This window comes from Cynara cardunculus, assembly GCF_001531365.2.
Source record: "Cynara cardunculus var. scolymus isolate 2C chromosome LG 14, CcrdV1, whole genome shotgun sequence".
Taxonomy (NCBI): domain Eukaryota; kingdom Viridiplantae; phylum Streptophyta; class Magnoliopsida; order Asterales; family Asteraceae; genus Cynara; species Cynara cardunculus.
The window spans coordinates 3,511,847-3,529,334 of NC_037541.1; the positions used below are offsets into that span (position 1 = coordinate 3,511,847).

General features: G+C 35.8%; 1 protein-coding gene across 1 annotated transcript; it reads right to left on the reverse strand.

Annotated features, from left to right (window-relative positions):
* Positions 1–1,024: 1,024 nt before the first annotated feature.
* LOC112526587 (SH3 domain-containing protein 3) lies at positions 1,025–12,575 on the reverse strand. Its single transcript, XM_025136935.1, has 10 exons — positions 12,279–12,575; positions 10,480–10,602; positions 6,419–6,488; positions 6,130–6,275; positions 4,934–5,035; positions 4,638–4,835; positions 4,244–4,306; positions 4,082–4,171; positions 2,760–2,834; positions 1,025–1,329 (listed from the first exon to the last, which is right to left on the reverse strand). The coding sequence occupies exons 1-10, from the start codon at positions 12,336–12,338 to the stop codon at positions 1,210–1,212; spliced, it is 1,047 nt and encodes a 348-aa protein (XP_024992703.1). The 5' UTR covers positions 12,339–12,575; the 3' UTR covers positions 1,025–1,209.
* Between the last annotated feature and the right edge of the window lie 4,913 nt (positions 12,576–17,488).

The window sequence follows — 17,488 nt, forward strand, 5'->3', positions numbered from 1 at the left end:
CTATCTTTTTTGTATTACTATATTATATTATTAAATATATTATAAAATATTGTACTTGACTAATTTTTCAAGATTTTTTTTGTCATTTTACATGTTTATCAATTAGTTTTTGTCAAACATTATATGTCTATCAGTTACTATCTAACTTATCAGGCACCAACTAACTTATCAGCTAATTTGTCAAATATAGTCTAAGGTATATAATCATAAATAAGATTTTAATTAAATATGTAACCTTCATATGAGTATGAAACTATTGTTTCTTTAATAAGATGAATTTAATTAAATTAAATAGAGGAAGAAAGATAATATCTTTTATATAATTAAATATTTTAACAACATAATTGACGTTAAAATCTCCTAAACGAATAAAGTCATAGATTTCTTTTGAGATTTTATTTGACTTTTGTTTCTCTCATTTTGGAGAAACTTTTAAAGGTTGTTTGGCAATTGCTGAACGGTTTGATGTTTAATGATTAAATGGTTAAAATGATTAAAAGGTTTTTATAATATAGTGCAAAATGAAATATAATTGTTTGGTAATTATTCAAAATGAAATTAGGGTATTGAATGATTAAGGGAGCCTCGAGATACAAAATTATTCAGAGGGTTTTAGAACCATTAAGAGACAGAATTTTTTTTGCTAAACAAATTCAGCTCTTAGCGATTGAAATATTGCCTCTTAATGAAACTATTAAGAAATAAACAAACAACCCTTTAGTCTAGCAGGCAAGAAAGTGGACCTTCTTATAGAAGATGCAACACGTCAGGGATTCAACTCACAACCCACCTATATCTAGGTTCAACCCAAAACCCACCTGTATCCAGGACCAGCGGTTTACTTCCGGTCATGAGACCGGTACGGTGAGGGCGTTTTAGTAAAATCAGAAAGTCTTGGTGCACCACTAAACCATGGTTCATGGTCATCTTTCACTATGTGGTTTTGTACATGGGTTCAAGGGAACTCAGGAACCAACTGAGATTGATGATGAAAACAAAAACATTTTTGCATGGTTTGTTCATGTTTTTTGAATAAAAAGTGACAATTCATTTGCATAATTCAACATACACCCATTTAGTTTACAGATTGATCGGCTATAATCGTGTCAAAGCAAGAACCCTATGAACTAGAAAAAAAACGAACGAAATGCCAAAAATCAAATTTAACGTGGCTTCGCTGTGAGAGAAAGACCTGTAAAGAGATGTGGATCAGTAAAAGTCGGGAGTTCCATTAGCGCTAGGAAGCCTTTGACGTCTCTCCACGTAAGCCGATGGAAACCAGCCGTTTTTACCTCGGCATTCTCCTTCCGACCATCCCGAAGGGCTCACCTGAAAAAGTATAGCACCGAATATGTCAAACTTATGAAACGCACCAGTTCGGGGTATTCTTTTACATCTAGATGTTAGAAAAAACCAACCAAAAACAAGCTATCCCACCCGAATGTGGGGTATGGGATGAGAATTTTGAGATGGAAACGGGGAGGGGAATGCACCCCCCCCCCCCGACCCCGTCTTATGTCCCACGTCCCCAACCCCACTCCCACCTTATCCCCTACAGGTTCCGTGAGAGGGGGATCCCGACAGGTGTGGGGAACCCCTTGGTACCCATTTAGGAATAAAATTTGTTTTTTAAAATGAAAAGGAAAAATGAGTTTTTAACTTTTAAAACAAACAAAAAAACCTCCGAATTTCAAAAACAAATAATGACATAACAGATCACATAGTGCATGACAAATTTAAAAGTACTAAAAGTATAAAATTATTAAGTAACAAAAAAGAAACTAATCAAATTATGCATATATATATATATATATATATATATCGGGTTGGGTTCACGTGAGACCAAGGGTTTTTCGTGAGACCCGTAAGACCAATTTATGTTCATTGATCAACTTTATAAGCTAATAATCTGATGGTCTAAAGTTGTACGGTGGCAATTTTGTGATTATTGAGAAGTCTCTTGGCAATTTTGTGATTATGAATATTAGATTGTAGATCTAATCCAAGGGTTGAGAATTGGTCTTATGGGTGTCACGAAAAACTCTTGGTCTCACATGATCCTAAGTCTATATCTATATATATATATATATATATATATATATATATATATACATATATCTATATCTATATATATACATATATCTATATCTATATNTATATATATATATATATATATATATATATACATATATCTATATCTATATATATACATATATCTATATCTATATATATATATACATATATCGGGTATTATTAGCGGCAGGTAGTACCATCCCAAACCCTAAACCCGCTTCAGATATGAAGGTAGTAACCATCCCTGCCCTGTTACCCGATAAGCTGGGGAATCCCTGCCCTGTTAGGGGTCAGGTTCCCACAGGTAAAATTTCCATCACTAGGTGAGATGTGAGAGTTGACCTCCACCTTCTAATGTAAATATCGTTCTTCACGAAAAACAGTCTCTCTACCCAACGGGTAAAGGAAAGTGTGCATAAATCCTACCCTCCAAGCCCTACTATCGAGTGGTATATACCGGGTACGTTTGATTTGATTCTTTAATGTAAATACCATTCTTATTGAATAATAAATAGGTCTTAATGGATCTGGAGATGCCTAACAACTCCTTTTCATTCAGTGCCTACCTCTTATAGCCGTAAATATAAATATCATATACATGAAGGTTCAAACCTCTGAAAAGCTTCAAGAAACCTGGATGACACTGAAGATGGAAAATAGCAATTTAGAGAACAATAAGAATTAACCTTTCGCACTACGACATAGTCACCGACCGCCAAGTTTAGTTCCTTATCAGATGAAGCTTCAAAAGCGTGTGTTGCCTACATAACATAAATAAAACTTCATCAAATAGTGTTTGATCCAATTTGAGTCCAATGATCTTTTAGGAAGGGAATTCACAAGAATGTGTCAGCATAACTACTATTTCACTTGAAAGCTGCAGCACTTCCCTTTTCCTTTTCGGGCTGTCCCATGAAAATTACTCACCCCGTTCCAAAATAAATGTCCATAATCAAAACCCCAAATAGTTTAAAAAATGTGTAATCATTACATTTTTTTAGTTAACTAAATGACAATGTTACCCTTGATAGTAGAGGGAGTAATGAATTTCTCCATCTCATTATTATGGGTAGAATTGGGAAGTAGGTTCTTACTTTTGAAAGTAGATACTTAATTTGGGACAAATTAAAATAGAAATGTGGGCACTTGTTTTGGGACGGAGGGAGTAAAACTTTAACTTTTTGGACGTGTTGCAAGTTAAACTTAATTGTTTGGCCATTATCATCATTAAAAGTTTTCTGAATTTATTGAGTTGGATCCACAAGTTTCTCTCATTGAGGAGTGTTTTGGACATATGACATATATTGTAACATTTTACTCAAACAATGTACCAAGTGACATGTTACAACTTTCATATGATAGTTCATAGAGGGAGTATGTTACATGTATTCTTGTAATTGCCGTTTCCCAGAAAAATCAGTAGTTCTTTTTTCTAGTCTTTTTTTGTTTCCATGTGGAGGAAGCCAGGGTTTGGAGTTTCGAGGCAATTAGGTTACCCCTTATGGTGTGATTGGTACGCAGACGGGAGTGGAGGGACGAGAATAAGGTAGGCGGGTGAAAGAATTTTTGCAAGTTTTTAGGATTTTAATTTGACATGGGTACTTTAGTAATTTACCAAACTCGTCTCATCTCCCTGATTTTTTATTCCACCTATTTTGGTAGGACAAAAAATTGCATTTTGTCCCGGTCTAAATGTCACACCAAACATGGGACAACAAGTTTTTATTCGGTCCTGTCCCATTCTGCCCAACATACTAAACGCACCCTTAGGGTCCATGAATTACAAACCTGAGGATTATGAATGGAATAGTGCCTGATTTTCTTTTATAATCAGGTTCCCCAAGCATGAATTTGTATTTATGTTCCATCAAAATTTCATATGTAAAGTTCTATCAAGACTTTGTACCTAAAGTTAAAGCAGAGAAGTGCAAAAATGGAACATGTGGAACATGGTTCACGTGGAAGTAAATGAAAATATGGTAGTGAAATTCGAGAAATGAAAGATTACCTCAGCCAAAAAGTACTTTGTTTTATCTGACAAAAGATTAGACGGGACTGTAGGAGGGGCAGACTCTCTCCTTTGTTTGTCGGAAACCATCTATCAAGAAGTTCACAAAATCAGACAAAGTAAACCTGCAATAACTTCCAAATGCATATTGTGAGCACCAACCTCAGCTTCAATCTGATGTAGAATAGCAGCTACTCTCTCATGATAAGTTCTTTCCCCTTCAACCTTCAAATACAAGAAACGTGTCTTAGAACTTTAAAAAATCATCATTCTTTTGAGTAATAAAAACCGGTAATTGTCTACTTTCCAATTATACCCTTAATAAGTGTCCACATTTCTATTTCAGTTTGTCCCAACATAAGTGTCTACTTTCCGATTCTACCCTTAATAATGAGATAGAGAAATTCATACTCCATCTATTATAAAGGGTAAAATTGTCATTTAGCTAATTAGAAAGTGTAATTAATAACATATTCATACAGCTGTGTCTTTTTTATTGTGGACATTTATTTTGGGACGGAGGAACTATATTATAACAATAACATGGAACACGAACCATTGCAACAAGTCTCTGGAATGTAAGCCTTTGTTGCTGTGATTCAACAGCAGCCAGTGCAGCAGATGCTTCCTTTCCAAGTACGGCCATGTTTGCTTTAAGTTCCTGCATTCTACTTTCAGCTGCATGCAGCTTTGTCACATTCTCGGGAATCGGAGCTTCTCTTACTCGTGCTTGCCTTCTAGAAACTTCTGCTGCCTGTTTGCTTCAACAGTCAATTACTATCAATGCCGTTACAAAGTTTAGGATAACTTAAGCTTTTTATGCACGCAGCGGGAAGCATATCAAGGGATTACCTGGGTCTCTGCTTCTTGCCTCATTCGGCTATATCGTTGAGCAAGATGCCGGGCATCTTCTAAAGGAGCACCAGTTATCATCGCTCTCAAGGGTTCTAGGATCTGAAGTTTTCAGAAAAGCAATGGTTTGCAAGACTCTAATGAATAGTCAAAGCCAAAAGACTAGGTCTATAATAAGTGACATAACCAAACCAAACTAAACGAATTCAGTATGTCCACCCAGAGATGCGGTCTGGAGACCTGTCCTCTACCCCAGATAGTAGAGGCGCTTGCAAAAAGTGTGTGTGAAAAAGAAAGTTTGCCCAAAAAGTCTGAACAATTTGAGAGAAGGAAAGAAGATTAAGGCTAGAAAAAAGTAAGCAACACCATATAATCAAAAGTAAAGTCGTAAAATAAGCGACATGTTGTCTACTAATCCCAGAGTGTGAATACATACATATAAATAGACAAATGCTCCATCTATCCCAAAATGAATGCAATATTTGACTAGGTACACAACTTAAAGGAAGTGATTCAGTTGATAATATATCTAAAATACTCCTTAACAATGACATCCTAGTTTAATCTTGTGAACAAAAATCAATATCAATACTTTATAATGACTGCTAGTTGGCAAAATGGTAATCTCATATTGAGGCTTCGTTCTATTTATTTTGGGGCATGCAAGAAATGAAATCGTTGCATTTATTATGGGATACAGAGAGAACCATACACATGCCAATTTATTTTCTTGTATGAATCTATAAAGATGCAGCTACATACACTATTCTCTCCCTCCACAAACATTGCCACAGCATAAAGGCAATCCGGTGCTGCTCAATTCGTGGAAAAGAAACAATACCATAGAGATCTCGTGGATACTAAATTTTCAATATCGAAGGAGATTAAAGCATCATGTTTGCAGAAACAGCTTTTGAAATATGGAACAATTTGAAAGAAAGACTTCAACAAAGCAACGGCCCAAAGATTCCAGATCAGAAGAGAGTTAATGAACTTATCTCAAAATGATGATTCAGTAGGTGTGTATTACACTAGATTGAAATCATTGTGAGAGGGATTATCCAATTATAAGCCAAATTGTTGTAGCGTATGTGGAGGAATCAAAGAAATGAACGGTTGTTTCCGAACAGATTACACGATGAGCTTTGTTATAGGGCTGCAAGATTCATTTTCAATTAGAATAGATTTAAAATAACCTGTGAAAATAACAGCCTGGTGAAATCTTCTTGCTCCTTCTCCACATGTTTACGTGCATCACCATATATAGATGCCGCCTTGGCCAAAATTTCATCACTGGCGTTCTCCACTCCATATTTGCAGCAATCCTCCGACAACTTAGTTCCTAATTTCCAACAAAAGGAAGGTATCAGTAAAATAAAGAAAGCAACATTATAGAAAAATAATTCTCCATCCACACAAGATGTTAAAAATTTTGTATAATGTAAGCCATTGAGATCAAAACTATTGTAGTTAGGCACTTTTCACCTGCTTCTATATGCTTATATCCTATGGCTGTAAAAGCTTCTGCTGCTTTAACCAATTCTCTTTGGAATTCCTGGAGAATACAAAGAAGGGCCAAAATGAGGATTTTTTACTGGAAAATTCAACTTCCATCAAAGAGAACAAATGAAAGAATTTGGCCAGCACGTCGACCTGGTATAACATGCCATGTTACTAAATCCAAAATGTCAGACCACAAGAGAAACAAGAACATTTCTAGAGAACCAGTTTGAAAACTGCAAAAAGCAGAAGACTTGAAATTGGAACTGAGGTTCAGACTCCCGATTTAAAATGAATATGAACTTTTCACTAGATAAAACCTCCGCTCATACCTCAAAACAAATAGACGTGCTTGTGGAGATATACCCACATCTAAAAACAAAGACCAAGTTCTCAGTAAAATAAGAACCATGTCATGAGATTCAGCCTCACCCCTAAATATTACGATTTGAGTTCCTACACTTCATGGTAAGTTTGCGAACTGATTCATTAAAATGAATGAATTTGATGAACTCTTAAGGAGCACAATAGCACACATACACATCATTCCAGTCAAATTTTAGCATGAAGCAGAAACTAGAAAATGGGGACTATGTACCTTGAGTCTTGAGATATAACTAATTGTTATGAGGGGAGAATGAATGTTGGGACATCAATATATTTTGTCTTTTATTGACTTAATTGGAATGCAATTTGAACATAACAAAATGTCCATATGTAATAAATAATAACAGATTTCCCAGACTGTCAACTAATTTGGTTAAAGCCATTTACCAGAACTACAAGCCAGTAAATATGAAGTCCATTCCTTCTTTTTAAATAACAGAGATTTCGCAATCCTTTACCACAAAGTCAGGAACTATTACTATTTATAATTGATATCTAAGAGCTGAATGCTAACCAATTATTCTAAGGGAAAACTGGAAACCACAGCTGCAGTTGCAGCTGTGTGTAAGAAGAAACTGGTGCTGCTGATGCGCTCATGGCCAAAATATTGAAAGGGGGTGCACTCAATATTGAAAGGGAGGTCGCTCATGGCCAATCTCATGACATAGGGTGTGCACTCATGGTGTATGTTGATAACGTCATTTTTGGCGTTATTCTAGCACCACTTTCCGTGCGAGTTTGTATGGTGATGCGTCATTCTAACGGTTTATTGCGAGTTTAGACAGACATCAGTTTTGCAAAAGAAAAGAAGAAATCAACAGAACTGAAAGTTATAATTGAAGAGAATCGAGAAACCCAAGTCACTGGGTCAATTCTCGTGGAAGCCCAAGTCAAAACCAGTTTTGGGCTGAATAATTAATTGAATTAGGCCCAAACAGTGAAGAAAGCGGGTAGAATGCGAGTCTGTTAAAGCACCACGGCCAAAGGAGACCCGGGAAACTTCCACGCGAGTTCACCCGTATGGGGGTTGCGTTGTGCCTGTTTTGTCTTTTAAGCTGTTTTCAGCTGCAAAAAAGGGGGCTGGATCGATCTAGGGTTCCAAGAAGGCGATTTGGGAGAGCTTTGCACAGATGTTCAGAGGAAGAAGAGTGAAGAAACACGAAGGGATTGAAGATCGTTGCAGGTTATCCATATTTGTGCGTAGGGATTCAACACATCAGGGAGTTTTAACATACTTTTAGATTCATAGTGGAGAAACGATGTCTAGATTTATGATTTTCTTCTTGAATGTTTCGTTTTCTACAAACCCCAACATGAACTAACCATGAAATGTTGGGGGTTGGATGAGTTTTGGGTTATTAAACATATGAACACGTAAAGATTGTATTTTTATTAAGGTTTTTCAATTCAATGAAGTATATTGTTTGTTCTTAGTGTTGTTAGCCTGATCAACTATCAACTGATCTGTTATCTTGATTTGTCTTTGAGAAAAGTAAGTTGTGATTAGAATTAGAAATTGTATGCCTAGGGTGAGATCTTGGATAGAGATTTTACCAATTAAGCCTTAGCAATAATTTGACAATCTTGTTTTAAATGTATCTTAGAATCTGTATGTTGAGATCGAGAGATGACACATACCTTCTCATAGATAAACCAGTTATAAGTTGAGAAAGAGTAATGGATATGAGAGTGATTGTGTGTTCATTGATTGTTCAATCTGTTAAATCTATAATTGAAGTGTTCTATGTCGAAACCCATTAGGATTCCAACTCCCAACAACTTCTCTCCTATAGAAGTTTCAATCTTAATTTTTGCTGAACCTGTTAATCTTATAAAGTATTCATATAGATCACCAGTATTCAGTTCAATCAATCATTCAATTCAAACCATCCAGTTAATAGTAGTTATAGTCCTTGTGTTACTCGGTACCTAGTTCCCTTGGTTCAATACTCGTATTTACCATACATTTTACTTGATCCAACCCGTACACTTACGGTTAGATTTAGGGGGTTGTAAACCCACCTATCATTTGTGTGTGTCAGTGTCCGTAGTCTGAATGTATGTGTGTGTTAGTATGTGGTATCTATGTGTGTGTATATGCGAGTATGCCTGTGTGCTACATACACACAGCTGCATGCAAATACAACTGTGTGTTCAGTGCCCTCTAAATTTCATATGAAGACAGTTTCATAATATAAGTGGTTATTCGTAATACCTACTCTTCAAAACATATATACAGATGTAAGCATCAAAAACACCCTACTAAAGTTTTCCCATGTAAGGTGCACCAAAATAATGTACCTAATGAGACTACCCACTTGGATTACACTATGATGAACTAACCAACACTCATACTGAAGTGGTTTCGATAAACATCAGTTGATGCTTCTTTTATCCAAGTTATTTATATTTGAACAAACAACATACAGTAGCATTTCATTTAAATGTCTCGTATTGTTTCTTTATTTGTTTTGCAGATCAACCACCACTACTTTTATCATACTTTAAAGTCAGTATGCTTCAAACTTGAAATCAAACATCTAAAAGGGTTCGGCCCATTTTATGGGGGACAAGTTCCTCAAAGAAGTGAATCCTTGGCATGGGTTTCATTGCGTCGTAAGCAAGTAGAAGATTATCCTATAATAACAAAATGAAGAAACATGGGAGAGAATTACAAGCCCTTCCAAAGTGGATAACAGAGAGACTAAAGAGGAGCACGTGTTACAGCTTACCAATTCCCGACTATAAACGACACAAATGCTGTCTTTGAGCTTAGCACCTTTCAATTATAGCACATTAATCTTAATTATCAGTTGGAGTGAAATGTGTGATTGTTTGATGAAAAGACTGATACGGCCAAAAGAACCTTCAAATACACGTGCAACTTTAGTATTTCCTCAATTTTAACCAAATAGTCCTATACTCTAGCGATGGTGCTACATTTAAGAGATCTAACTGCAATAGTCTAATCATACTCTATGTAGAAGTGTAGAACTAAGACGAAAGCAAGAGGCTCGTGGTACCTAGTAAGGCCCCTGCTTAATTGCAGAATATGCAGGTTTGAGTCTGAACTTCCCACACTAACCCACATGTAAAAGTTAGAAATGTATTAGTAGGTAAAAAAAACAAAGAGATGAACAGCTAAGAAGAAGCTGAAAGCCTGACACTATAGGTAGATGCAGAAACTAATTTCACCTGACTACGGAAGAAGGTTACATAAATACGAAGAACTACCAATACATCTAGGATCTCTTAATTGAAGACAGCAAATGAGAGACTTGGGTTACGATTCTTTCCATTGCTTTGTTCCACAGGTGGTAGAAAATGTTCTCATTTTCAATATCTGGAAGCTACTATTGCAGAATTATAATTTCATAAATTGTACTTTAACCAAAGCTAATAACGGATAAATAACCCTACTCACAACTATCACATAATCATTAATCATTGTTGTATCTGTTACTCCCATAACTCCAGAAGATGGGTGAACTTAATAAATTCTTATTAGGCTCGAATCAAAAGAATATGTACCACATTCTAGTTAAGGTCAGACGTCAGTGGTTAAAAACAGCATATATACATGATCCATATGGAGCAATCAAGCACCTGAGTGGATTAATAGATAGGGTGAAATCAGTGAATTACATTTGCATTGTTACCTTTCCTGAACGAGTTGATCTGTAGAGCTTCTCCAAGTGCTGGTGTCTTTGCATCTCCAGCTCATCAATAACAACCACATCTGAATGCTCATACCCACTCGCGCTGAACTGTTTTATCACAGCCTGAAACGAGAAATATCCAGAACATTAACTTACAGATAGAGGTGTCAACAAAACAAGTTGGCTTGTGAGCTGGGTGGGTAGTCAACAAGTTCAGTGAGTCTGAGCCCAAGTGGACTCATCTGACTATCCGAGCCAAGCTCGAGCCTACTATTGCTCAGGTCCAACAGCTTAGCAAGCCTAAATGATATAGCTTGAATGTTACTTAGCCCACTAATCTTGGCCTCTTAAAGATTTCTAGTTTAAAGAGAGCTTATTTTTATTTTTTTGAAAGATTTACCATTAATTTCATACGATCCCATATAAATCAAGCAATGCTGAAGCTTATAAACCCATAGGAACCCGGTCTAAACAGTCGAGCCTAGGCTTTATGAACAAAATATATGCAATCCGAGTCAAGGCTCGACCTTTAGCCAAGTCAAGCAGCAGGCCCGAGAGTTTTAGGCTTGGGAAGCGATGAGCAGATGCCAAACCTGCCTATTTTTTAACAAGCCAAGCACACTCGAACTTACCTTGGTCTTGGCTCGGCTCAACTCAATTACACCCTACTTAACAAAATTACTCCATAAATAAATCAAGACTGTCTTGTAAGACAAGCAAAACCATAATTTTGCCATGCTCCTAAAACTCAAGTCCATAATAGTACACTCAAAACTTGCTGCTTATTCTTGCCCTTTTGACAATAAGCACTCATATTTCAAAAGAATAATGCTGGGAAAAACATTCTTCTATTTTAAGATGCTAGGACATGTGATGGTTTATATCCACATTGACTTGTGGTGACACTTAGAGTGAACAACATGTCCCATCAAATCACGGGACGACGTATAGCCACTACAATCTCCCTTTTAACCAGATTTTGATAACTTTTAAACAGATTTATCATCATATCCAACCAAGAAGGGTGCCCAAACATTGACCTTCAACAATGTCTATAAGAATTAGAATAATTCATGCGAGTAATCTTAGTTCTGTTAAAGGGACACTGACCAAGTCCAAGGATATAACAAAGCACACACAAACCTGCACTCACTCAAGTCCCTTTAGTTAATCAGCAAAGTAGCCTCTTTCTGAAATCCTAATTCTTATCGTACAACCTATACAAACACTAAGACGTAAAATGAAACGGTCAACTGTTAAAACTAAGCTAAACAAACTGCTGCGCACCACATGAATCATTGAACTGTTAAACCCCTATGTCCCAAAAAGAAATATAAACTCTGATTGATGTCAAATTTGCTCATTTCAACATTGAAGTGTAATATCAAGGTTCGTTTTTTTAAATACGTAGTTGGAGAAAACGGTAAACTGCTGGTTATCACAATTAGCTCCAAATCCCAAATACTGTTTGTTCAAAAGTTGACAATGCGCACCTCTCCAAACCACCAAGCTGATCCATATAGCTTCCCAAATCGACAAAATCATGGTCCGAAGCGAATTAATAGTCCACCGCCAAAGACTTCTCAAAAGACGGTAGATGCGAGGGAGGGGTTTTTACGAAAGTAAGTATTGGTAGTAAATTATCATTCAAGAGCAACAAAACCCTATATGTAAGAATCCCAATTCTACTTCACCATGAACTACCAACGGAATTATTGATATCTCACTCTAATTAAAAAAAATCCAAAATTGAACTCGGTGAGATAGTTTAATCAGATAATTTGGGGTGATTATATTACCTGTTGCTGTTTGGCCACTTGATCTCGAAGCTTACTTGCTTGCTTCCTTAGAGCGTCCATGGCGATGCTTATTGCTCGATCTCTCCCTCACCCTCTCCCTCTCTTTCACTATATCTCTGGGGAAAACGAATTGAGATTAACTGGCTAAATTTTCTATCAGGCTGCTGATATTGTAATGGTTATAGATCTGACAACCTATGAAACACAGAAAAAGCTTAAATCTTTAAATTTGCAAAAATAGCCCTTTGACTTCTTGTTCTTATGATTCTATCCTCTATCTACGGCATTTCCGACCAATTCTCAAGGCGTTTGGTTCGTAAGATTCCAATATAATTTAAAGGAAATAGAATCATTAATTTCGTGTACTGAGTTTCATTCAAGCGTTTGGTTTTTCTATAGAATGGAATTGAATTCCGTACATTCCACCATTTATAGATTTGGTCATTGCATCATAATTGAGAAGGAATTCAATTCCATTCCATCTCATTTTTTCAAAAGAACAAAATTTAATCTCGTTTTTCCTACTTGATTTAACTAGACCCATATGACCTCCATCTGAACCAGTGCCAACCACTATCGTTCTGAATCACCACCGTTCTGAACCATCGCTTACCACCGTCGATCTAAACCACCATTATGAACCACCATCGTTTTAAACCACAGATATAAATCATTGACGACCACCACCGATATGAACCACCATTCGGAACCATTGTCGATTATCACCAATCTGAACCACCGCCTACCACGACCGACCATCATCGATCTGAACCATCGTTCTAAACAGTCGCCGACCACTGTCGATCTGAACAATCGTTCTGAACCATACTCGACCACCACCGTTATAAAGAAGGTATTTTGGTCATTTATCGTTTACTCATTCCAATTTCAAAGCTACATTCTACCAACCAAACAACCAGATTCCAAATCATTTAATATATTTCATTCCAACCAACCGCATGGTTAAATTCCATTCAAATTTCTTCAAAATCAAATTCTTTTGACATATTCCATTCATTCAGAGAAAATTATACGAACCAAAAGTAACCTCTGATAAATAAAGTATAACTTTTAGGGATTTTAAGTTTATTTTTATGTTATAACAGATTCTTTAATAAAAAATAACTTTTTAAAAATGACTGCTTAAGACCCTTTTTTAAGTTTATTTTTACTAATAGTTTAAAGTATTATAGAGTGAATTGCATATTTGGTCTCTCATGAATACCTATTTTTTGGTTTTCGTCCCTCGAAATCATAAGTACATTGGTGGTCTAAATATCGTGTTCCGAAGCCTAAATCAGCCCTCTCACTAACATTGTCCAAAGCACTATTGTTAGGGGTGCCATGTTTCCCTCACATGAGTGGCATTTTGGTCTTTCTACCATTTCCCTCTTTTTCCTTCTGTTTATTAAACTGATTCCCCAACATTCATCTAAGATTGTTCCATCTACATCCTCTCTTTATCTCCAAACACCGACTTCTTTTATCCTCTATCTTTCCAATCACCGATGGTTCCTTGGATAGTTCCATCGACAGTTTACTGCAACTATGGTTTACTTGCCACCACTCGAACATCATGGACAGAAACAAATAGGTCTTTGATTCAACTGTTGTTCGAGAATGGTAGGAGTCACTTATTTCACCATGTTCTCTGTATTTGATTTTGATCTCATTTTGCGTATTTTCTTTATTATGTATGTAATTGTGGTTTTTTTAATTGAGTTGAACCCCAATTTCTTCTTGTTATATGGCTATTATAAATAGGCTATTAAACATTCAAGAAATTCAGGAGGAGGCACGAAGATGGAAGCTTTTTTGTTGTTTCACCTGGATATGGATATTGATGGGGTTTTTCTACTTTTTCTAGTTGATGGGTCAACATGTGTATGATGTTTCAGTGTTACTTTTGACTTTTGAGTTAGGTGTCAGTGGCTAAGATATGTAAATATTTGAAAGTTTAGTTATATGGCACAATATGCACTTATTGATGTTTCTTTGAGTTGGTGATGTTGGGTCATTGACCAGCATCTTCCTATATCGAAACGTGGCGATGACTGCTACACTATAAGGAAATAAGTTGTGCATTCTCCACCAGCAATTGCTTTTGGCGTAGTGGTAAGTGATTGGATCCTAACATGTGATTACAGAGCAAGTCACGAGTTCGAATCCCATGGAGTGCATAATAATGCCAAAGGCATGTTGTGCAGCCATTGACTTCTAGCAAAGATCTTGTTAGTGTTGGCAGATGTTGGGGGGGATTGTTGGGTCATTAACCAACAATCTTCCTAAATCGAAACGGGGCGCTGACTGCCATGCTATAAGGAAATAAGTTGCACCTTCTCCACCAGCAATTGCTTTTGACGTAGTGGCAAGCGTTTGGATCCTAACATGTGATGTTAACGAAAATGACATCAATGAAACAAGTCCACACCTAAATAATTGGTACAAACCTATCCAGATCAAACCATTTCAAATGAAATCCAAAACAATTCATACCAAAACCAAACCATTTCAAATGAAATCCAAAACAGTTCATACCAAAACCAAACCATTTCAAACATGTCAAAACCATTTCAAATGAAATCCAAGACAGTTCATACCAAAACCAAACCATTTTATACCATATTTGTCAGATTGAAAGTGGAAACCATTACATTGCATACATAAAGTATCTTTCTTTTTAAAGTATTACCAAAATAACATACTCATAAAGTTGTGGAAGTTTCCCACAAGAAAGCACATTAGACAGATGTTTTTTTTAAAATTCACATACATAAATCACTTAAGCTTGACTTCCACTAGCCCGCCCTTACATGTTCTTGCATTGGTCCTGGTTGCTTGCATTTGGTACATTTTTCTCTCATCCCAAACCTTGGCAACTTGTTTGAATCTTGAATCCACTCTTCCACAATCTTCTTTTTTTAGCCTACCTATCTGAGTATGACGATTTGGTGGAGTAAGTGTTGTGGGACAGTCAAATTCAGGCTGCCTCAATCTTCCATTGATTGGTTTAAGCTTAAAGGATTGTTTTCCATATTCCACATAACAACCACAACATGCTTGCATGGAATTCCATTCAGTTCCCACTTTCTACAAGAACAATATATATTCTGGTAATCAAAAAACGCAATCAGTCATAACAGGGAACATTAACCTCATACCTCTCACCCCCATTCCATATAACTATACACTTTGCAGCTTCTTGCTTGATTTAACTCAGCATCTTTGTGGTTGTTGGTGTAAGGAGCTCATTAGCAACATTTAGTCATTTAGGAAGACACTATAGTTGTGTCAAGAGTTTTAGATGTTGGACTTTTTGTTTAAATTTCAAGGTTTGGATTGATAATAATATATGTTCAAATCAGTTGTATCTACCGTTATCTGTTATTAATAAAAAAAATGCATTTTTCAAAGGTTCTTTAAAATAATATTTTCATCAAAAATCATGACCTACTATGTTGCAATTTTCAAGAAACAATCTTCAAAACAATTTTTTTATTTAAAAAAAATCCAACTTTATATTTTTTAATTTGAAATGTGAGTCAAAGTTTTCGACTTTCAAACCCATGCTTTTAAACATGACCAAGATACTTTTTGGATTGTTAAGGTATCTTCTAAGTTTCTTAAAAATATTTCACTTACTATTAAAAAAAAAAAAAAAAAAAAGGATTTGGATAACTATTTCAAAAAGAATAAGGGTTGTTTACCAAATGTTTACTTAGGTAAGTGCTTATTAAATAACATTACCTTATCGGATGAATATAGAAAAGACCATGAATCTTACCCGGTAAGAGTAGGGATGGGGTCCCCGTCCCCGATCCCTGATCTTTGTCCCCGTCCCCGCCTCCGTCCCCAACGGGGAACGAGGATTCCCAACGGAGAAACGGGGATTTTCTTTTTCATGTTTGTGTAATTTTTTTTAATTCAAATGTATGAGACGCTACACATGTTTAAATCTCCTATTTTTCCAATAGACCTAAAATCAAAAGGAATTTAATTTAATACAAAAAATATACATCGTTATATAATAATTAACAATGGAAAACAAAAAAAAAATTAATCTAAAAAAATTAATGTCACATATACCAAAACATATTGAGTAATATCCAAAATATATTGAACTAAAAATTACCATTTACCGATTTAATAAAAATAAATAATATATAATATAATTTATTAATTAATATATATACGGGTACAGGACGGGTGGGGAGTGTGATACCCGTCCCCATCCCCGGTTTGGGTCAAACGGGGATCCCCGTCCCCGACCGGGGCGGGTGAACTGGGTTCCCCGACGGGTCGGGCCAATTTCCATGCCTAGGTAAGAGTGAGACAAGGACCTAGAGTCTTACCCGGTAAATGAGGGCAATGACTCTTACCACGGTCAGCTTTTACCGGGTAATTTGTTGCATAGAAGGCCGTTTTTTGTTGACTAAAATCTTACACGGCAAATAAATGACAGTGTTGAATTTTACCGCTAGATGCTTACCAGGTAAGTGTTTGGTAACGACCCCTAAATATAATTATAATGGTTTATTTAATAGACAAATATGAAGAATATGAAAATAATATCAAATAGACCCATTCAACCATTTTATTTAAAATAATAATATTATTTTTTATATCAGATATATGAGTAATTTTCTTTTCATATATTTTGTAATCTTCTTTAATTATCATAAGATTAATGTATTCATTAAAGCTTATTCTAAGTTGGAATATAAATCTTGTACTTTGAATAATTTTACGAAGTTTATGATTTTACACGCGTTATTTTTATAGATAATATATCTATAACCACAAAGGTGGTGTCTGATTTGGTTTGAGTTTGATTCCAAATGTCAAAAGTATTAGGAGGTTCCAGGTTCAAATCCAAAAAAGGAATAAAAATATCCTTGTGGCCATGGAGGTTCAAATGCGGTGATTCCAAACTATCTACAAAACATGTGGTCGCCCTGGGACTAGTCGGCTCACATAACGGGTTAGATATCCATGTTAATCAAAAAAAGAATATATATATATCTATTAGGCCAGTTAGGGTCTTAACAAGTCCGATGGTAAAGTAAGAACAACTTATAGAACCCACAAAAGGTTTGATTTTACTGTATTATTAGGCTCGTTGGACAAATAAATAAATTTGGTCTAACACGTGATAATAGCTGAACCCGTAAATGATCACCTCTGGTATCTTATAATATTTTTTTGTATTT

What these genes read in the sequence shown, in the direction of transcription:
- LOC112526587 (XM_025136935.1), bottom strand. Translation starts at nt 12,338, where the DNA reads ATGGACGCTCTAAGGAAGCAAGCAAGTAAGCTTCGAGATCAAGTGGCC. An exon ending in TCCAGAGACTTGTTGCAATG is followed by an intron (nt 4,307 to 4,637) that starts GTTCGTGTTCCA and finishes TTGTATTTGAAG; the next exon opens with GTTGAAGGGGAAAGAACTTA. An exon ending in TACATCAGATTGAAGCTGAG is followed by an intron (nt 4,172 to 4,243) that starts GTTGGTGCTCAC and finishes ACTTCTTGATAG; the next exon opens with ATGGTTTCCGACAAACAAAG.